At 38.5% G+C, this 24537-nt stretch overlaps 1 protein-coding gene across 4 annotated transcripts in view; it reads right to left on the minus strand.

Annotated features, from left to right (window-relative positions):
* Positions 1-18592: 18592 nt before the first annotated feature.
* Positions 18593-24537, minus strand: part of cbarpb (CACN subunit beta associated regulatory protein b) — a 32500-nt gene continuing 26555 nt past the window's right edge. For all 4 annotated transcript variants that reach the window (XM_084117235.1, XM_084117236.1, XM_084117233.1 and 1 more), the window contains exon 10: positions 18593-23193. In XM_084117235.1, coding sequence (XP_083973361.1) covers positions 21756-23193 — 1438 coding nt within the window. In that variant the 3' untranslated portion in view covers positions 18593-21755. The remainder of the gene's footprint in view (positions 23194-24537) is intronic.

The following is a 24537-nucleotide window of genomic DNA, read 5'->3' on the forward strand; positions in this document are numbered from 1 at the left end:
CATGCTCTAAATATATACAAACCACAATGTTTATGAGCTGCGAAAACGAGTGCAAGAAGATGTCTGATTTTGATTTGTAATGATGAAAAACACACTGCGAATCTTCGACTGTAGCCTACAATGTTGGCACCACGACAAAATCTGAAAATGGTCTGATCCTGGTGGGAGGGAAAGGAAAAAGCCCAGAATGTGAATTGTGAACTATGAATGTTTTTACAGTTGCCATACATTTATTCAGTGCTTGACTGGATGATCATTATATTTTTGTCTGTAAAGGATAACAATTATATATAGCTTAGCTACAGAAGTTAAAGCAATTTTTTTTAACAATCTAATATCAGAGAATTTTTTAACACTATTGAAAAAAGTAATAATACACTAAATACTATGTTGTTTCTACATCAAGTTAGTTTTTTCAACAAGATAGAAATGTTGTCTCTTTTTGAGAATTATTTACAATTTTACACGAAATAGTGCTGTGTTATTTACAGCTTAAACATTTGATTTTATAATAACATTATTATTTTTTTGTTATTTAAGTTGGAGCATTCCTAATGTGTCAATGTTAAAAAATGCTAGAAAATAGGTTAAGAATTCAGTATTTTCTATAGCTATTCTACAGCACATTTATACTATATATATATATATATATATATATATATATATATATATATATATATATATATATATATATATATAGTTAAAAAAATTATGTTAAAAAATAATTATACATTATTCAATGGCTCTAGTCTAGAGAAGTTGGAACATTTCTACATTAATAATGTCACACCAAACTTCACCTTAAAATTCTGTAAAATTCACTTTCTTTAACAGTCTCAGTGGTACTAGTGATTGAAGCCTCATTTTTTAGCAATGGTGTCCTCTACTGGTGGTTGTATGAATCAAGATTGAATATTTCACTCTTGTAAAGACCAGGAATGCTGAATTTATAGACAATTGATTTGCTTATGACTTGTGATCAACAGTGCTGCCTTGGATTTCGTCAATAATACACCATTTTCTGATAAAGTAGTAACACGCAAATGTTGTCTTTGTTTTGTTTGTTTTTTGCTCTTGATGAGCTTAAAATAAAATATGTATGCGCTTGTCACATTAATCCAATTAACCCAATGTTGTTTATTATTTTATAGCCTTTGGTGTAGGTGTTCTTAGTTCTGTTTAACAATAAATAAATAAATTATGAAGATGCTTTGCTAATAGGATTAAACTGCATAATGCTGATAATAACGATGTTTGTGATTTGATTTAAGGGATTTTAACAGAACAGAATAAACACATGATTCATTTTGTTGCCTAATGAGATAAAAGCTTTGATTCACATCTATGATGCAGAATAAAAGCTCAACTGGAAACAGGTGCATATGCCTAATGCCACAGTGTGCCATTAAAAGCGCAATTTTGTCATAAACATTGTGCAGTAATCATCCACGAATAACAAAGTGAAGTAAAAATCCACATTTTAAGATGTTAGTATTGAAGTTTCCTTTAGTTTCTCTTTGTCTCACAAACATGTGATAGATCAATCAGTTAATTCCCTTTTCATGTGTGTTGCTGATGGAAAAATCTCCAAAAGAGGAAGTAGTCTGACTAATTCATTCACCCTCTCACACCTTGGCTCCTTCTTAATGGTCATTTCAAGTCCTTCCAGCTGTTCATTGATGGGTGAGTTAATCTCTCTTAGCCAGCTACGCCATGGGGTTCTGATCTTGCTGCAAAGGACATGCTCTGACGCAACACTAACTAAAAGAAGAGCACACTGGCAGGAAGCCTGGATGGAAAGCATCCTACACTGATGTCTACTCAGGCCTATGCCAGTGAAGAGGACACAAACATCATACACAGTTTGGTGTCGAATTGACAAAGTAAACAATTAAGTGAGCATCTATATGTAGAGGGTAATAATGACCCTAAAGCTCTGTCAAAAAAAAAAAGAAAAGAAATAGTCGAATAACAAAGATGGAAGGTGAGATATACATTTTCATGATGGTATCCCTTTTCCCTGATACACATTTTAAGGCCATTTTGTGGTCAATTTCCAGACAATTTTCAATTGTTTGGGAATTGAGGATACTGTTTCAGTTTTGCAAGTGGATTTTTTTGCCCAATCTCGCCTGATACAAGACATCTGCTCAACAGTCCATGCTCGACGTTGTCTGATTCTCCTTTACATTTTCAATAAGAGACAGATCTTTACTGCAGGCAGGCAGTCAGGCACATCCACTCTGTGATGTAGAGTGTCTACAAAACCACTCAGAATGAGGTGCAGAATGAGGCCTGGCATTGTCTTGCTTCCCAGGAAAGATGTCATCTTGATGGCAACTCTGTACAATCCCAATATATGCCTCCTTGTCAGTGGTACCTTCACACATTTGCACTAATGCACCCCTATACCATGACAGATTTTTGCTTTTGCACCTGTCGCTGATGAAAGTCTGGATGGTCCCTTTTATCTTTGGGACTGATAACCCTACGTCTTTTTCCCCCCAAAACAAGCTGAAACGTGGACTCATCTGATCACAGCACCCATTTCCACTGTGTTTTGGAGCGTCTGAGATGAGATTGGACCCAGAGCACTTGGTATCATCTCTGCATTGAACATACGTATAGCTTTCTTCAAGTGCCATTTTTTGATGCAGCAGCAGACTGTTAAATGACAACGATTTTCCAAAGTACTCCCGAGCACATGTGGCTATGTTTAACACATTTATGTCTTGCACATTCAACTGAGGTTTCCTGCCTTGTTAGGCTGCATAAACTAGGTCAGCCGGAACCGGGAACACTTCCTATAACACCCGATGTACTCGTTACATCATAAGAAGAATGGCATCTACACTAATATTAGTCTCTCTGTTTATCCCGAGGTTTACTGTAGTCAGCCGGATCCAGGCCGTATCCAGATCAGATGGTGGACCTGTGCCTAGACACGACCACAACGCATGATGTAGTCAGCCGGATCCGGGCCATATCCAGATCAGATGGAGGACCTGCGCCTATGCACAACCACAACGCATGATGTTGTCAGCCGGTTTCGAGCCGTATCCAGATCAGATGGTGGATCTGCGCCTAGACACGACCACAACGCATGATGTAGTCAGCCGGATCCGGGCCTTATCCAGATCAGATCGTGGACCTGCGCCTAGACACGACCACAACGCATGATGTAGTCAGCCGGATCCGGGCCGTATCCAGATCAGATGGTGGACCTGCGCCTAGACACGACCACAACGCATGATGTAGTCAGCCGGATCCGGGCCTTATCCAGATCAGATGGAGGACCTGCGCCTAGACACGACCACAACGCATGATGTAGTCAGCCGGATCCGAGCCGTATCCAGATCAGATCGTGGACCTGCGCCTAGACACGACCACAACGCATGATGTAGTCAGCCGTATCCAGATCAGATGGTGGATCTGCACTTAGATACGACCACAACGCATGATGTAGTCAGCAGGATTCAAGCCGTATCCCGATCAGATGGTGGATATGCGACTAGACACGACCACAACGCATGATGTAGTCAGCCGGATCCGAGCCGTATCCAGATCAGATGGTGGACCTGCGCTTAGATACGACCACAACGCATGATGTAGTCAGCCGGATCCGGGCCTTATCCAGATCAGATGGAGGACCTGCGCCTAGACACGACCACAATGCATGATGTAGTCAGCCGGATACGAGCCGTATCCAGATCAGATCGTGGACCTGCGCCTAGACACGACCACAACGCATGATGTAGTCAGCCGGATCCGGGCCGTATCCAGATCAGATGGAGGACCTGCACCTAGATATGACCACACAATGCATCCCTGAAGTGTCAGCAGAGTGTGTCAACTAGACTCTCACTTGTGAAGGCCTCATCGACACGACAGCCATCAGCACTGATCCTCAACAAACCCATCTCCATGCCGAAGTGATGACCCCGATCCTCAACTGGATGGAACTGGATAAATATTCTGAATGTTCCGATCCAATGTGACTTCTGTCCTGTAATGCTGCTTGAATCATAATCATACACTGTTCGTTCGTTGGCCAGAGGAGGACTGGCCCCCCAACTGAGCCTGGTTTCTCCCAAGGTTTTTTTTTTCTCCATTCTGTCACCTGATGGAGTTTTGGTTCCTTGCCACTGTTGATTTTTCGGCTTTGGCTTTTGGCTTGCTTAGTTGGGGACACTTAATTTTCAACAATATTATTGATCTGCCTGCATTGATACCATTATATGAGAACTGAACTGAGCTGGACGATGACATCACTGTTGACATCAACTTTTTTACAACAGAACTGAACCATCACTGAACGAACTTAAGCTGGACTATGCCACTATTTTCTTCTAGATCTGCTGTACAGCCGAAAACAAACTTTGTTGTATTATTTTCCTGTTATCAATGTAAAGCTGCTTTAAAAATCTGTATTGTAAAATGTATAAATAAAGGTGACTTGACTTGACCTTGCCCTATACAGACTGAGATTTCTCTGGATTACCTTAATCTTTCCTTAATATTACGTATATGGTAAAATACCTCAATTTCCCATTGGGAAATGTGACTTTTGAATTGTTTGACAATTGTCTAGCTTGACAATTTTCTAGTTGTGGCGAGCCATGACCCATCTTTGCTTGCAAAGACTAAGATGCTCCTTTTACCCTTGCCAATTACCAGTTCATTCATACATTAGCGACTCAAATACTGTATGTAAGCTGTCGTATGAACAAGACATTTTGTGTGTCACATGTTTGTGACTGTGTGAAGGTAGTGGAAGAATGCACATTTAATGGCCGGCTGAGTCTGGTATTGGAAGAATGATACAGATGATTGATGGCTTTAATACTATATGTCCACATATTTCCAGCTGTACAGTAGGTGGCACTGTTATGGCACTAGCACCTTCTATGACACTTGGCAAACTGAAATACTGTACGCTATTGGGACTGAAATGAGTGGGTGTAGGATGAGAGTGAGTCGTGATGTGTTGATCAAAACACTGGTCTACTGCAAAAGGTGCTAAAAATGCTGTAGGGAGGGTGTTTCAACATAAGTGGAGAGGTCAAGAGAGCAAAGACAGTTAACAAATGCATTTAAGTTCTTGGCTCTAGTTTCTATTAACTAAAATGTTGTTGTGTTTTTATTTTTTAGCCAGACACTGATTTAAACTGATTAAATAACTATGACAAATCAAGTCATGTTTACACAGCGCTGTTAGAACACTGTAATTAGAGATTGACTGAATGTTTAAATGGCAGCTATTGCAGTGCTGTTTCATATTTGAACATCAGACAGTCATAGATGACAGTGAGGACTAATTTAGTTGAATAATGTGGTGTAGGGTCTATTGTTATGCACTTATAGGATATCACGACAATGCATTCGGTCTTACTCATGACATACTTGAAAATGACCCTCAATAGAAAACAAGAGACAATTATCTGCATTACACCACTGTATGTCTGTTGGATCGGTATCACTCACACACCAGCAAACAAATGATATGTTTGCAAAAACAAACAACTTTGTCAGAACATTACCAACACTTCCATCTAGGGAGGATGATGCAATAACCATAATTGGTTAGTTATAATAACCATAATAATCATAGTTGCATTATCAAGGTAGCAACGTTGTTATAAATTATTTTATAGCCATTTGTCTTTATTAGAAGATATTGTTTCAGAACATTGATTCAATAAGTAGATTATAGGAATTAAACTTGGTGGGGGAAAAAACCTTAAAAAATGGTTTGGTCTCCCAGACAGTTAAACTATGTCTGTCAAGTTAAGACCAGCTAACCAGACATGGCGTTTTTAAAATTTATTTTTATTTATTATTATTATTATCATTATTAGCAGAGTAATACAAATTATGGGCACTTACTCACACAAATGTATGTTGTTTCCATGTAATGCAACATTGACGTTCTGGAAATGTGCTAGGCTATAAAACTTTTTATATTATATTTTTTAGGTTTAAAAATGCTACAGTTGTTGGAGAGAGACAAAATTGGCTCATTGTTTTTATTTCTGGCAATTCTGAAGTAGAATCATATCTGTTTTAACGCCTCAGTGAAAAAAATATCTAATTTAATATATTTAGACAGTTCACAACTCTTGAAAGCTTGCTAGCTCAGACGGTCAGGACACAGTTGTCATGGCAACAAATGACTGAAGCGTAACACACTCGCACTATAGGCCAGCGTTTGAGCTTCTGTGGCTGTGAGCTTTTCCTTTCCCGCTCTCTCACTGTTATAAGTTGAACGGACTTGATGACCTGTTAATGGTGTGAAAATAAGAAACGAAACGATTAAAGGACAAATCCAGTGAAAAATGAACCTAGGGGTAATTAACACATGGTTACCGAGTCGATCGTTCCCTGCGATGCGTTTTCATGAAAATCGAATGTATAGAGTTTTATCTTTAAAAACAGATTAGCTCATAACACTAGTATATGGGGCACAGAGTAAGTAAAAGTAAATCGCTAGTTAATACCACTAACAAGGCTCAAAATAGCCTCACACTAACACGGTAGCATAATGAGGGTCCCTACATGCAAACCGAAGAATTGAGAACTTTGTAAGTGTACAGACAGTTTAATAAGAAGATACTTTATAAAGACAGTACATTACGCGTTTACAGACAGGCGTCATCTTGGAAAACAGTCTCGACTAATCGAGTCACGAACGCCGTGCTACGTTAGATTTCACTATGCGTAATTCCTATCGACCAGCTCACTTAGCACGGCGTTCGTGACTCGATTAGTCGAGACTGTTTTCCAAGATGACGCCTGTCTGTAAACGCGTAATGTACTGTCTTTATAAAGTATCTTCTTATTAAACTGTCTGTACACTTACAAAGTTCTCAATGCTTCGGTTTGTATGTAGGGACCCTCATTATGCTACTGTGTTAGTGTGAGGCTATTTTGAGCCTTGTTAGTGGTATTAACTAGCGATTTACTTTTACTTACTCTGTGCCCCATATACTAGTGTTATGAGCTAATCTGTTTTTAAAGATAAAACTCTATACATTCGATTTTCATGAAAACGCATCGCAGGGAACGATCGACTCGGTAACCATGTGTTAATTACCCCTAGGTTCATTTTTCACTGGATTTGTCCTTTAAACGCTTTGAACTGTATTTTCAGCTCCAACACGGACTTACGGCTGTCACCACTGTATCTTTAACAAAGGTTAGTGGAGTTAGAGCAGTTTGTGAGAGAGACAGAGGTTTTCTCCCATAGGCTACTAAATTAATGTATGGACCATTTATTTTATTTTTTTTGGTAACGTTTGAATGAACTGATGTTTGAGGGAGTATACAAATCATCTATGGTTAGAATATCAATCCATTATATTTACCTCCAATTTTATATAGCTTGAAAAAAGAGATTGAACTGTAGAACTGTATTACAGTATTCTAACCTAACCCAGACTCTTAACCCCAAGGGAAGCACAAGGGAGCTTAGATTCTACTTGAGGACCCCAAATTAACTGGGGGAGAACAGCTGAACCCTACCTTAAATGCACTCGAAGGAGGGACGCCCACAAGCCAACTTTCCATGGTCGAGCATCTATCAAAAGGGGAGAGCTATTCCTGCTTCACAACCTAACATTTACTGGGGAGGAATGTAAATGGAACATGGTTCCATTCACCCTGCTCTACCCTAGGGGCTAAGCAGCCTATCACAAAGAGCAAGCCAGGCTCCTTAGAGCTGCCACTAACTCCTCTAAGTGTTTGTTTGAGGAAGCTTACATCCCTACTTTTGCCATAAAAAGCAGAAAGCACAGCATAATGTAACATGCCCAGTAACTCTATCGTCCAGGCTCAATGGAGCATTTTCACACACCCGCTCTCGTACAATCCCGTCACATTCAAATAACTTGAATATTGAAATGGAAAAATATGAGCCGAGTATGGTTTCTTTCATGAATTCTCTATGAAGGTCAGGAAAAAATGGCAGGCTTACAGGGAAAGGACGCTCATGAGACTGGCAAGAGCAGCTTCCAAATCCTGCTGGATCTGTCTGCTGCGTTTGACACAGTTAACCACCAGATCCTCTTGTCAATCCTTAAGACGATGGGCATCTCAGGAACCGCACTGCAATGGTTCAAGTCTTACCTCTCAGGTAGGTCGTGAAGGGATGAGGTGAGGTGTCTAAGTCGCAACATTTAGCTACTGGGGTGCCTCAGGGCTCAGTGCTTGGACCACTTCTCTTCTCCTTCTACATGTCATCACTAGGATCTGTCATTCAGAAACAATGATTTTCCTATCACTGTTGTACTGACGACACACAACTCTACCTCTCATTCCAACCAGAGGATCCGGCGGTAGCTGCTCGCATCTCAGCCTGCCTGACAGACATTTCTTGCTGGATGAAGGACCACCTTGCGAAGGCAGAACTGCTTGTGGTCCCGGCCAACCCAACACTACAACACAACTTCTCCATTCAGCTAGGTTCATCATCCATAACTCCATCCAGGGGTGCATTTCCCGAAAGCACACCCTCTTATACTCACAGGTGCTCCGCTCATGACGTCATTGACTGTCGTCAGCCAATAAAATTGCCATGTTTGGTACACATGTTCAGACACCGGTGCATAGTGTCAACTTCATGACACCACGTCAAAGTCCTACTTTGAAAGGGAACCGATACCCTGTTGCAACTGGTTGTTTAGCCTATATTACATTAAAGATACACATTATGAGTTTTGTCTGTAATATTTGCAACACTTTAGATTAGGGTCCAATTCTCACTAATAACTAGTTGCTTAGCTTTTATATTACTAGGATATTGGCTGTTTATACTTATAAACCACATATTAATGCCTTATTCTGCATGACCATATTCTACATCCCTTAATCCTACCCAATACCTAAACTTAACAACTACCTTACTAACTATTAATTAGCAGTAATTAGGAGTTTATTGAGGCAAAAGTCATAGTTAGTGAATATTGGACTCTAATCTAAAAGTGTGACTGTAATATTTTATACAAATAAAGGAATTAATACAATTTGTTACAATATTTCTTATCTTTGTTGTTTAATAGGCTATTTATTGAAAATATCCCATTCAGAGCATTTACACTATTTAGAAACAGAATAGGATTTCTTTTTCCCCCCCAAATATTTCCTCCTCAAACTACTCGTTAATGGATGAGTTAAGCAACCAGAATTGTTTAAAAAAGTCCTAATATTCACTATTTCTAGTCAATCCTTGTTTCATCGATAGCGTTCATGCTGCTCACTCTAAAACTCCATTACCATTACACAGAATAATGAAGGATAAAGTCGTTATTTACTCCTCTATGAAATAAATTACCCTTCAATCACATCAGAACTCAACATGAAGCAGGATATGAGCCAAAGGTTGAAAGAAGAAAAAAAAACTTTATAAATATTTAAACAACCAAAAGGGCAGACAGGTCTTTAAAATTAACAGCACAGCTCCATGCAGATATCAGCGTTAAGGGGATTTACCGTAGGATGTATGCACCATGCTGTTACATATGCATATTTAATGACTTCTTTGAGAAAACGTCGTTGTCTTGAGGCACATCATTAAGCACAAAGTTATTGTGTGTATGCACAGAATATGTCTATATCCTTTTTATGTTCTTTTGCCATGGAATATATTCAATTCTATAGAACTTTTTCACTTTTATGGGTCCCATCCCTTGTTTGCACATTTGCGAAACTGAAATTTACATTCGGCATGATAAACATGGATCAGGTATGGTCTTTTACATATTCATAAAGACCATGTTGTCTGAGTGAATCAGCTGTTATGTGAATTCCTCATGAAGAAGCTCTGACCTTACACTGTATTTGCATCCTTTTGGGACAAAGCAAGGTCTGATGAATCACAGTGAAACGGCAAAGTTCTTGCATTTATTGTTACAAGGTTAGGGAACATAAATATATACACACATTCCGTGCACATAGCTAAGTCCTTTTGTTGCTGACGTTAGAGACCATATGGTAAAAAAAATAGCTCATTACCTACCTTTGCCGCTTGTATATAAAGGACAAATTGTTCCCCAGTATGATGATACTTCAAAACGTGACTCACTTCTGTTTATTTTCATGCTAAATATGCTAATCTATTCTCCTTGGACAATTTCATCTATTGGCATGAATAGTTTGTCTTTTCAAACGTACAATGACATCTGCTGGGCCAATCAGTTTGGGTTAAACTGAGAAAACACTGCAGCTTCTGAGCTACTCTTAAATTAAAATTCTATAACTGCGACAAACCTATTAACGGAAAAACCTACATAACACCGCTTAAATTAAATTATTTGATGGATAGATGTTCACTGGGTTTATTTCATTTTCTCTCTGCCTTCTCTTTCTTCCTCCTCTCTTACAAATACACACACTCATAGATTTGTCCTTGAGACTGTCCTTGCTTTTTTCAATGATCCTTGAATTGTTTGTATCCGTTTGCTTAAGGTTTGTAACAAAGCATACACCATTTTCCACCATTTAATGTATGGCGTCTGATTGGATAAAACATTGAGCTTTATTCCCTGGTGAATACTAGGTAAATGCAATATTAGTCATAGTTTGTATAACATCGAGAGCTGGCTAAAAGACTTTTTCTTTGAGGTCACGACACACGGATTGTCAGCAACTGCTGCTGTGACTGAAATGGTATAAATTTTAAACTCTCAAGGTGAAGTTGGGCAAACACTATTAAAATGAATCTCTTGAATTTAAGAAAGACAGCAGGGTCTCACTTTTGTCTCTAAGTTGTTCTTAACTGCAGACAGGCAGGATCTCACATATAATAAAACAGCAAGAGGTTTTACAGGGTCAGTTTTAGTGCAACAATGCATGAAACTGAATCTCAACATTCCTAATTTTCATATAAGTTTAAGTTTGTCCATCTACTGTATATATACATAGTAAAAAAATTAATAAGTTTTGACAACATATGTTTTTACATTGCTTTAACTCACCAGTTAATCCATTTTAAACTTTTTTATAAAAGTTATACAAGATTCAACTCATTTTTAATGTCAGTTCAATGTAATTTAAGTTGAAATGACTTAAACATTCAAGTAGATTGTACTTAACAGCAACTTATATACTCTATGGTTTTGGTTTTAGTTAACAATAACAACACTGATCTAAAATAAACAATAAAATATAAATAATGTATTTGACCCAAAATTTGACATTCTATACAGCCAGAATAATATTTCTAAGCCTGCTCATTTATCCAGTGTAGAATTGAAAATATTTAATTCAAGGTTATGTCTTGTCTCCTACACCTCAATCTGCTAATGGTCCATTCAAATTGAAAAAAAAAAGTTAATTTTCCTATTCGTATAGTTCTCAGTTGATAATCAAAAATGAAGGCTTTCGAGGTCAGACAGGGCCAACCCATTAAACATGTCATTATGTGTACCAATCTAGGCTTGATTTTCTCTACAAATGAGGATGCGGTCTTTGAAGAGTGTAATTTTCCTAGTAAAAGCAAGAAATCTAGATTGATTCATTTGTTCCTCAGTACGTAGCGGGACACCTGAAAATACATTTTATTTCTGGGAACTCAATGTCCTGTTTTGATAAATAAAAGCTTACCTTGGGTTTGAATAATGCTTGTTTGTATTCATATAATCATGGAACAATGATCATTTTGATTGTATATTAAGGTGGTGATTGTGTTCTGCTTTGGGAGTCCAAAGATGAATGTTCAAACCTAAATTGTCATTTCAGGTTACAAAATTGATGTGCTTTTAGTTTTAGTTTAGTTTACTTTATTATCCACGTTGTGAAAAAATGGCCTCTGGCTTCACCATACAATACATCCAAAACAATAAATATACATAAATACAATATTTAAAAAAAACAAAAAAACATATCAATCACTACACATTCAATGGCACATACTTTGGCTCCGAACCATGTTTTCAAGTAGACTCGAACTAAACCACAACAAACACCCTCTGTTGCATAATGTGTAGAAAAAATTTCAGTTGCGCCAGTTTCCAAGTATATTATCAATATTACCTATTTAAGACTCCAGTAAGTTCATTTAGTTCCTATTTTAGTGTCATGCCATCATTCCGGTTCCATTAGTGTTCACACACCTGTCAAAAAGTGACATTAAGTTAGAGTTTCTGTCACAGCACCATTTTTGTCCAGCGCTGTGCGTTGATTATTTCCGGCATGAAGCATTTTACTCAGCTCTGGCTCTCTCCGTCAGGCTGTTGAAATAGCCGATTAGAAAGTGGTGAGTGGTAAAGTTTCCATGGCAACTGTGAGTCATTCTGCAGCAAGTGGAATAGTCACACTTCTACAATAGAATGTGCCCCCCCCACCCCCCTCCCTCCTCCCTCGTGTCTTTCTTTCAACACGGCCTTTCTTTGTCATTCTTCTGACAGGCGCAGAGGTCAATTGCATTTAAATGACAGGACACATGACAGAAGGACACTGCTGTTTGCGCTAGACAGACTAATAACTCATGGCAAATGTTATCAAGCAACTCTCCAGAATCGTATTCATTGCAGATTTTGTTTTATTTTTGTGAGTCTAAGTAATAAAGAGCGCTCAAGTTCATTAAAGAAATATATGGGCTGCATGTTTCGGAGTGAAGCGCAGCACTGTGTTTATTTACACATGAGCAGCTCATGATAACAGTGTTTTCAGTGTCTCAGAGAGTTTGGGTCAAATGTACATTTAGGAACGCAGCATACACCAACTATATTCCCAAACTTGTAATGAGTAATTAAAGTGATTATAAACTGGGTGTTGTCAACAAAAAATAAGCTTTAAGGGCTCTCTGTAGTTTTCTGCCAAAATAAAAGCTTGACGGTTTAAAGTTCGAAAACGAAGAAATGAAGGCAGCCATGAATAGTAATACTGTAATTTTACAGTTGTACTGTAAAATAAAATTACTATTATTATTACATTATTTTTCTTAAATACTTTTTATTTTACAGGGAAATATTACAATACAAATATTTATTATTTTTTATTATCAATAATAATAGTAATATAACAACAACAATTACTATTACTATTATTATAGTAATATTTATATTACTGCCGTTAAATCTATGAATCGTGATATATATATATATATATATATATATATATATATCGCATATATATATATCGCATATATATATATTGCATATATATATCGCATATATATATATATATATATATATTGATTATACATATACACACACACATATATATAAATATACAAACTGTGTTAGATGTGATTAATCGATTTAACGGCACTAATTTAAGTATATATAATCACAAGCTCAACAAGCACAGCAAAAAAAAAACAATTTGATTGTACCACAGACTCGAATGATTCCTCAAATCATGTGATTTATTGAGGAAAGGCGTTCTAAGATTACTTTTCTACGCGATTAAGCTTACAATTTTCATCGGCAGATTCATAAAATGTATATATATATATATATATATATATATATATACTGTATATATAAAGCTATACAGTAACTCTCAGTAATGGACAACAATTCTAAGGCTTTTTATGTGAAACATTACTCTCTGAATAAACGTTTATGTGGTTGTGCTTTCTTTAGATTATTTTTATATTTATTTATCACCACAACAGATAAAGACTATGACAGGAGGATGACGCAACAGGGCTGTTATGGAGGTGGACGAAGACAAGAGGAGCCCTACGTTCATCATCCTCATAAGAGGAGGAAGAGAAGCGGAGGAGGGAGAGTGTGTGGGTGGATATGTGGGCATGAGCTGGATCCTAATCAGCTTTCCAGGGATCTGTCTCTCTCTATCTATGTCTCTTTCCATACCTCTCGGTCTCCCCCCTCATCTCTCTTTCTCTCTCTTTTTGTCTCTTTCTATTTCTTTCTCCATCGCAGTGGCACCTGCCCATTCATGTGGGCTACACTCCCTATGACTCATTCATAAGCACCAGCACAATCTCTTAACAAGTTCCCACTTTCCTCTGCCCACCCGGCCCCTTAGGAAAGCATCTGCTAAAATCACCTCACATCATGCTCCCTGTGCAGCTATTACCATTCATCATGTTGAATGTAAAAAAAGGGTTGGGGATAACATAGCAGGAAGCATTAGCATCTCGTGTCTGGGGGGAAATGCACAAACAATCAGTAAGGCTTTCAAGTTACAGACTTATCTGAAAGTCCATCCATGTTTTATCTGATTCCAAGTTTTTTTTTTCGACGTAAGATGATTCACTTTATGTGACGTCAGAACGAATGCAGGAAAGATAAGACAAAGGAAGAGATAAGACAAAGGTTGCTCTTTCCTTACTCAGTTCTGTTACTCAATCGTTTGTCATTATTGTATGTCTCTTTCTTCTAAAATTCCTTAAGAGAAATAAAAGACACTGTAGTCAGAATTACTGGCACCCTTGGAAATAGGTAAATGGCAGATGAGTTTGGTGCAAACAGGGATAAAAAGTAACCCATGCCCACGGTTAAATATACTGATGGATCTTTAATGTTGTGGGCCTATTGTTTTGCTGGAGGTGCTGGACATCTTGTTCAGATACATGGCATCATGATAAATCATGGCACAACAGATACAAAATCAAAACTTGACAGCCTCTGATAGAAATATTATATTGGGCCGTGGTTGGATCTTCAGGACAACGATCCAAAACAAACTTCAAAATCAGCACAAAAATGGGTCACTGAGTACAAAATGAAGGTTCTGCCATGAGCATCCCAGTCCCCTGACCTGAACCCTATAGAAAACTGAAGAGGTGAAGCACCAACATGGACCTAGGAATTTGAAGGATCTGGATAGATTCTGCATGGAGGAATGGTCTCTGATCTTCAACCTCATCAGGCATTATAGAGAAGTCTCAGAACTGTTACCTTGGCAAAAGTAGGGTGCAAAAAGTATGGAATAAAAGGGTATTTCATAATGAGACTTCCTCCCCATTTTACATTGTTTTACTTCAATGAAAGGTTAGATTTTTTTGACAACGCAGACATATTTTCACAGGCTTCTTTGTTCATATTTACCAAGGGTGCCAATAGTCTGACCAGGACTGTGTATATTCAGCTCTGATAATGTGGTCTAATTCAAAGAGAAATATCTGAATGCATGTAGAATATATAAAATAATAACAATATTATACATATAATGAATATAGATCACATATTTGAGACATTTTATATCTAAATAACTGACTTTTGACTGCAGACTTATTGGCTGAGCAAAACGAGAGACATTGTTGAGATCTCTAAAACTCTAGAGGAGACACACATGAGATTTCTGTTATCTTTTTCTGGAGACATCTCGTAAGCAGGAGACTTAAAGGTCCCATATTGTCAAAAATGAAATTTCCTATCTTTTTTCATGATAACAGAGGTCTAATGGCTATGTAACTACCATATAAGTTTCAAAACAGTCAATCTACAGACAAAAGCACACAGCCTGCATAAGGTAGCTGTGCCTTTTCACGAGTAAAAAATATATTGAGATGGTTTTTGGTACTTATACCGCAAATATATATTCTTAAGGACATCAAAACCTAAAATAAAACTTCAGAAAGGTGTACAATATGGGACCTTTAAGGAGTAAATCTCATCTGATTGCTGTCTAGGAAAAACAAATGAGATACAAAAGAGATCTCAGTTCTGATTTTTCTTTCCTGTGGGAACCAGATCATTTGGCACATACATTCTGAAGTCTGGAACGTAGAAAAGTCCAGTAACCAGTTTTTAACATTTTCAGCACGGCTTAATTGGAGAGGAGAGCCTGAGTGACCTTCTGATAAAAGTGTGTCTTATCCTGTCTGAGTCATCGGTGTCTCCCACGCATTTTATCTCTCTAGCTCTCTTTCCCTCGTAGAAGGGAATGGGGCAATTGAAATGATGATGCTTTTCAGAGTACCATTCTGTCTGTTGATGGGATGGGGTGGTAAGTGAGTTACATTTCATCTCCATTAATTTGTCCATTGCTGGTGACTCACTGGCCATCTCTGCTTAATGGATTGCACAGGATATTGTTTCACAAAGCAGAGATGTTTCAGACACCATTTGTTCCTGTGATTTCAGTTTGTATGCACAGTTGACGCTTCCATTTTAAGAATAAATTATATGCGCAGATAAGTCTGTAAGAGCAGTGTGCTCTTAGTAGACACTACAAAATGATAGCGTTAGAAGGCGCCTTTCCACTGAAACCATATGTGCTGTCACTATGATGATGAGAAGCACATCATATTCTGTAGCCTCGAGCGGTGCATATGTACACCAAGCACGCTTCACAGGGTACAGTCATCCTAATGAGTGCCAAGCTCCGAAGGGTGAGACAAGTCTTTTTTCTTCTCTAAGCTTTTATGCCGAAGTACTGAATGAGGTTTCAATTAGCTTAAAATGCAATAAATTACATGTGTGACCATGCAGAAACTATACTACTCAAATAAGATTTATAGGGCAATGTTTATTATCTAGCATGCTACTAAAGTCTTGGCAGATATAAGCAATTTAAACTGTACAATATTTCTCCTCCAGGAAAGTGGACCAAAAATTGTGATGATATTGATGATGTCATCCTGCACTGCACAGATTTTTAACCAATCAAATTCGCTCTACAAAGAGAACGTCCCTTCCCCTAGTACTACATCCAACTAGCAAGTAGCAAATTATGATTCATGTTTTGTGACATAAACTAGAATACTGTCAGGACAATGTTAATAGGACAATGTTGATATATTGGTCTTGGCGGAATAGATCTGCTACGCTGCTTCTGCTGTTGATCAAATTCGGGACTTGCTACTGCCAATACATACATAGACACACTGCTGTGAGCAAGTAAGACATGCTGCTGCTGTACAATACATGAATTAGCCATAGCAGATTTATACAGGTGGAGCTGGGGATGGTGGAGGGTTTCTGAAAGCATGCTGCACTGCTAAGGCAAATGCCAACCAAGTATTTAAAGGTTGAGCATGAAAGCTCATTGGCTACTGATGCAGCAGGAACCAATCAGATGTGCCCTATAGAAAATGATGTGATTGCGAGCAGGTTACCTTGCGCCATCTAGAGTTTCATGACAGAACTTTGTATTTGTTGGATATTAATGTTGACTTCATGTACTATCGGAAATGTCCTATTTCCCACTTCTGATGTCGTAATTACGAGTTTGTCGTGTTCAAGTGCTTTGTTGATGGAAAGAATAGAAATCATTGAGGACAGCAGGTTAATTCAAATGCATACAAACTGCAAAAAATGGTTATTTATATATGAAATGACTGTTATCAAACATACACTACAGAAATGGTTTTCTCTTCCGCCATGTTTAAAGTTTATGGCCAGCCCAACTTAGCAAATTTAACCAGTTTCCTAATCTTAAATATGACTTGAGAGGGCTTCATGTCCAATTTCTGACTAGACAACTTGAATAAATTTCAATAGCAATGGAAGCAGAGACAAGGCCAACCCAAACTAATTTGAATGAGAAATACATCAACACAGAACAGTGCTTGTCAAACAATTTCAAAGGACCTTTAACAGACTGCAGAGCTTTTTGTTGTCCTTTTTAGCCCTGAACAGTCCACATGCTTGAACTTTGTCCAAAATTACATACTTGCTAACTATTTAGAAGGTGAAAAACAGTATGTAAAAAAAGTCTGAATTCACAGTATTCATAAGACAGTAGGCGAAAAGTTCTTGGATGGTGTTCTACTTCTGAAGTGCGCATTCAATGGACACTACTATCTAATGAGACCACAGGAGAGGATTTGTGAATGGCAGTGAAGTGACCCAACTGACACTGGCAGGTCACATGACAATGACAACATGGCGTATGTAGTACATCCGAATTAAATTCACACATTCATACTATATAAAAATAACTTTTTTAATGGTCGCAAAGTATGTGAAAGCAGGATGTCTTCCTGTTGGTCCTGGAACAACATTCCAATCAACCAATCAGACTTTAGAGTTGGGGCTTGAGTAACATTTTTTTATCAAGAAATTGAATGCCGGCCCATTTCAAGCACTGTTTCCAATTGACTTTTGATAGTCAATGGTTAGAGTTGAGGTTAGTGATAGGGTTAGGAATATGCTTGTTTGACAAAAAAGATCTAGAATAGAATCTTCCCTCACAGCATCATCTTTGTACACCCCAGTGATGAGTGTTTAGCCTCAAATTTTAATGCTAAATTGAATCACGATCAAACATCCGGTCCTCGATGGAGAGATGAATCGCAAACGCCTATGACATCCATTGGGTTGGTCATCTTCAATTCAGATGAGGAACATTCAGTACAGCACAGGAACATGTATAAATAGGACGTGTCAGTGGTGTCATTGTTCGCGTTGTCGCGCAGATGATTGATAGCCACTATCACAAGAGTAAAGGCCCTTTCCCATTCTCCCTGGTTACCAGGGGTTGCTATTGATTTAGAATCATAATGACTGTACAGCCATCTTTAATTTATTAGCTTGGCTGATATGAATATTTGATGTTCCCACAGGGATATTTCAGCGCCTAAGATGGAGAACGGCAGGATGGAACATAGACAGGTGTAGATAGCAGTTTGCCGGAGCGATCTTGAGATGAAATAAAAACGAAAAGGACTCAGGCAAAGTCATAATGCATCATTCTTTATTGACTAGTTGGAAAAACATAACATGAAAATAAATGTTTAGATTAGTTGGTCCCTCAAGGCTCAGTAGATCTAGAACAAAGAGATCCAGGTAAACAAACAAACGTTCAGAAAGCTCGCCTCGCTCTCTCTTTTTTGACTGAGTAATTAGTCAAGCAGATTTTTTACAGATTTTTTTTTTTTTCTACAAGGAAATTTGCACATTAATATATATTTCCTTTTTCATCTAAATATACCCAGCAATAGAAATAATTATTTTTGTCCATGAAAATCTTATCAAGTCAGCAAAGCATTACTTCTAAAATAACAGACTCCGTTAAAATACTTTACAATATTTTAGTACCAAGTCTATTTCTTTTCATTCTCGGATTCACACAAAAAATATCTATGATTTGGTGCTTCATTTTGGATTCGCTAAACAATAATTTGTCATCACATGCAAATCTATACACAGTAATCCATCAACCGACAGGCTATTTGATTGTGCACACATCTCCCAAAGGTCCCAACTAGGTTTATGTCAAATCCAAGACATAAGACTATTCTAGTGCCTGAAATGGGACATCATTGTGCTTATATACAACTCAACTTTATCCTTTGTACAGATTTAGCTGTCCCTGACATGTTTCGGATTACAGTTAATCAAAACCAAGGTCTGGATTTGTAACAGATAACCCTTGTGTACGTGTATTTGACAATGCCGCGTAAATGGACCACATTTCAGATTTCCATTTGCACAATGCAATAACAGCTTTTAGTTTTTGTTTCTGTTTATTTTATTTTTTTAATAAACTCTGTAAGGTAATTTGGCCTATTCAATTATGTACGCTCAAAATGAGTTTTAAGAAATAAGTGCTCTAGTGGGGATCTCAACCTCGTTCTCTTAAAGGGATAGTTGACCCAAAAATGGAAATTCATGTTGAAGATATTTTGAATAATGCTGTTTTTGTCCATATAGTTAAAGTCAAACCCTAAACAGGGTTATTATGCTTAACTGAAACTAAAGCTAAAACCGTAAAAAAACATTGTCATTACTTGAAATAAAACTATATAAACTATAAAAAACTATAATCTTAACTATACGAAAATAATGCTGATTGGACCCTATTGACTTTCATTGTATGAGATTTTTCAGATGAACTATCCCTTTAAATGTTAAACGCACAGGAAGGCACCATATTAATCATGTGAGATGATCTGTACGTTTCATTTAGCCTGAAACAATCAATCAACAATATCAGCTAGTCTGAAGCTCTCTTTTCTCTGGCATTGTTAATTACTCCATGCACATCAGCCATTGTTCACCTAGATAATGAAAGCTTTTTATTTCTGGATAGGGTACTTCAGCTGCAGCCTAAATAGCACAAGTAGACTTTAGTGTACTACTCAACAGCTCTATCAATCGCCCTAAAAGGGCACAAGACATTGTGAGCCTTCAGTGAAAAAGCCTACAGATGCTACACAAGCTTTGCTTCATTACATCAAGAGCCTCTACACTGTATGTAGCCAATGGCCTCACATTTCACAATGATAGACTTTCTAACACATCACAACTGAGAATCCGCCGAGGACAACCTTTTGTTTGCATGCTTACGAGAAGATCAAACCCAGAATGATCAATACAACGCAACCCATACTGTGAGCTCAACCCAAGAGCAGATGCTGACAGATGGGAATACTAGCATAGTGGATAGTTCGGATTAATGTGAATGGTGGCATTTGTACCGAGATACAACAATGGCTTATGCTGGGCAGTGGGATTTGCTCTAATTGACTCTAAATTAGGTTTTGTCCAAAATCAGCGTGTGCAGCCGTTCACTTCTATGGATTCTCGTCAAAGTCATCTTCACGTAAAAGTACTGCTCATGAACACACAGAGCTCACATGCAAGAAAAGGCATGCCCTTCTCTCAATGAAATTCATTCAAATGTCTCAGGCTTGATTCAAACCCTTAGAGAGGCATATCTGTGATCCTTATTTTACAGGACTGGTTTTTCTTTCCCAACTGTTGCTTACAGTGTTTTCATGTTTGATCTTGGTATTACCTGACAACAATTTGGCACTATAAACTTGAAAATTGTTCACTCTACTATTCATTCTCACAGATATGATCAACGATACAGAACAAATGATACAATTAAAAGATGAAAAGCACAATAATTATAATAATTCAATGGTCATAAAATTACAGTATCTCACAAAGAGGCAGTTTTAGCCATTCAGGACTTCAACGAAAAAAAAAAAATGCTATTAAATGACAGGGACACTTAATAGTGAGTTGCGAATGTGTCAGTGGGAAACAAGCTAGTGTTTTAGTGCAACTAATCTTGTTTAACCCAAATTACAAACACTGGGAAAGAGTTTGCTTAGGAATTGGACCAATGCCATGGCGTTTCAGATTAATCAAGACATTTAGCATTGATAATGCTGTTGTTGTTGTTTTTTAAATACAGGTTATGTGACATAATTAGACACGTCTACCCATACCAGGAAACTTCTACAGTTTATGCTAATTATTATTTATAATTTAGGATTTTTTCTGAAATTGTATTTATTAAGTCTGACAGCAGGTTTAGCTACACAACAAAAACCCAGATGCAAATAATAAATAGTATTTAGTGTTTCATTTCATCACAACGTCCGAAAGCAAAACATAATAACCAAATAGAGGGCTATCTTGTACTTTCAAAATTAAAAAAATGATAATAATATTCTTAATTTGGGTCATGAACAGACATCCGGATAGGCAGCATTGCAATACAATTCATGCACTTACAAATATAATCAGTCTTTAATCTAATAGCACCCAAATTCACAGTGGATTACCTAGTGCAGAGAAAATATTGGCTTTTGAAGTCAATGAGTAGCTAAATGGAGAGCTTTAATAACAGACTTTGACATTTCATTTGTTTAAGACTTGGTCCACTGAGCAACATGAGGTATGCGCCTTAACTGCCTTTTATTTAACAATGGGCATGGAAGAAATGCCTCTACACCATTGGTCTAGGACATAATGACAATGATTTCAACTTCATTTAAATGACCAAAGTAAACCTGTTCCAGATCGGAGCCAATGTCGATCAAAACTTTGGACCTGTAGTTGCTGCGAACTGTTCTTGTACGAGGAGATGAAGGGAGCCACATGCTACACTGGACTGTGATCGGGCGATGTGTAGGTCATAGTCACTGCACTACACTCGGACGGTTCCCTGGTCCTGCGGAGATCCGAGTACAGCCGCTCTTCGAGGGTAGCCGCTAGCTTGTCACTCAGCTCTTCTGTGATTGTCTGTGGGCCGTAGCTTGTACATTCGTGTGTACATTCATCAGGAGGCTCAGGGGGTAACAATGCTAGCCTAGAGTTCTCCCGGTCCACCGATTGCTCTCCAGCAATGTCAATTGTTGGAAGGGGCTGTGATGCCTCAAGGACTTCCTTTTCGTTGATGGTTCCACTGCTTTCAGTGCTGGAAGATATTCTTATGTTGTCTGGATCCACATCAGTAGCAGTGTCCTGATCTGCCTTGAGTGTCTCGGGAGTACTGGTTGCACCTTCGCTGCTCTCTTCATCAGGTGCACTGATGATTCGTGGGAGCGTGCTGTGGTAGCTAGTCTCTAAAGGATAGTTGACAGTTTCGCCACGTCGGAGCGGAGAGCGGTACCGGTCAAAAGAGGTTTGGAAGCGCTGGCCGGGGTCGCTGTATTGTTTGGAGCGCTGCCACTGCTTGCGCAGGTGCACGCGAGAACGATGCTTGGAGCGCAGCGGGGACTCCTGCTGATCGAACTGCGGGTCGTGCCGCAAGTACTCGTTGAAAAGTGCGTCGGTTTTCTCGTCAATGCTGTAGTCGCGGCGGGAAAGGACGGGGGGATGAGGTTGATCATTCCGTTGAGTGAACATCTGGCCGTAAGGGGACCACAGAATGGTGCTCTTGTCCGTTTCCACTCCGTCCACACCACCACTGGCACCCGCGGGTTCCTCTTCGAGTTCTTCATCAAAGATGTCCGTGTCGAAGCTCTCGCACACGGTCCCTTTGCGGCCGGAACTGAAGAAGTTCCTGCGCTCCACGGCGGAGCCGTCTTTACTGCTACTGCTGCTTCCGAACAGTCGCAGCTCCTCAGGAGCACGCGAAGGTGCTTCTATCGAGGCGTAACCGCTGTCCATCTGGAGGAGCTTGCGGTTTCCCGGCTCCCCGTCACTTCCTCTTTCAGAATCGACACTATCCTGCTTACGACTTTTCTCCGATCCCTCATCTAGAGGCAAGTCTGCATCCCCCTCTATCTCATCCCCAATATCCTGCGAGGGGAACCTAGGCAGCCCTCCCATCTCGGTCTTACCCCCTAGAGAGCACACGCTTTCTGCGTCACTGCGGACTGAGTCTTTGTCATTGTTGCTGCTCTGGTCGGACGAGACATACCGCTCGAGGGAGGCGCGAAGAGTCCAGATATCACGGTACAAGGTCTGAGGTTCTAAGCTCTCCTGATGACAGCCCATTCCAGGACTCTCATCTGGGGGCTCGGAGGTAAGGCCGATCACCCCGGGACCCATCGCTCTGCTGCAGCTGGGCTCCACCATCACCTCCACCTCTAACCTGAAGAACAGCACACATATGAAATCAGACAAGCTCATAGTCCTACATATAGTCAGTGTTTCTTTAAAAATGCCACAATGTAGCAAAGCATGTTTCATGTCAGTGTGCATCTGTCAAATAAGCTTTCCGTTAAAGCCCTGAGCCCAGATTCAGACATTTTAACTTTTATTTTGACATACAGTACTGTGCAAAAGTCTTAGGCATGTTAATAATGCCAATATATACATGCCAATAAATAATGGATTATTTCCCTCAGCTGAGACACTTCAGATGCTTGAAATATGATTGGATAAATTGCTTTAAATTGCTGAAATATGATTGGAATCACTTCAAAAAAGAAAAATAGTACAGTTAAGTCTGTTGTATAGGCTACATAAAATTATCATGAGAAAATTATAATTGTGTGTTTGGGATGTGGCTTTTAATGGTGGGACTTTTGTTTTGTAATCAGGCTCTCAAAAAAATTGGATTTCGATTTATCGGCCAATATATCGGTTATCGGCTTTCAATTATAAAGAGTTATCGGTTATCGCTGCATCCCTAATTTTAAAATGTATTTTATTCCTTTGACAAAGCTGAATTTTCAGCTTCATTACTACAGTTTTCAGTGTCACATGATCCTTCAGAAATCATTCTAATTTACTGATGTGCTGCTCAAGATTTCTCATTAATATGAATGTTAAAAACTGTTGTGCTGCTCAATATTTATGTGGAAACTGACGCAAAAAGTTCAAAAGAACAGCATTTATTTGAAATCGAAATCTTTTTTAACATTGTAAATGTCTTTACTGTTGATCACTTTAATCACCCTTAGTATTAATTTCTTTAAAAAAAAAAAGACTGATTCCAAAGTTTTGAACGGTACAGTATATCAAATATATTATGTTTGTTTATTTTTCCTTTCCGTTAAAGCTCTGAGGCCCAGATTCAGAGATGTTAAAACAGATGCCTCCATGAACGCACAGATGGTTGTGACTCACTCTGTGATGGCTCATTCGAGGAGACCACTGCACAGCAACAGATTCAAGAAAGTCAGTTGTACTAGGTAAGCAAATATAAACAAATATACTAATAATGCAATACAAAACCATGCGTATCGACCTTCCTGGAACATTTTGCAAAACATATGCAAACCAATCGCTACAAATGCCAAAAAGGTACACCTGTGGAATTTACCCACACTCAAGGAAATAACTTCCATATTCTAAAGCAAAGCTTTTTGCACTGTAAGCTGATGATGCCATGATACGGCAGTGTGATCAGCGAGCTGAGATCAGTCCAGCGTGGAATGGGGTCTGCTTTATGAGGAGTGGCGTGGCAGATGGTTGCTATAGCGAATGCATG

The sequence above is a fragment of the Abramis brama genome, assembly GCF_963993115.1.
Source record: "Abramis brama genome assembly, chromosome: 6".
Lineage (NCBI taxonomy): Eukaryota > Metazoa > Chordata > Actinopteri > Cypriniformes > Leuciscidae > Abramis > Abramis brama.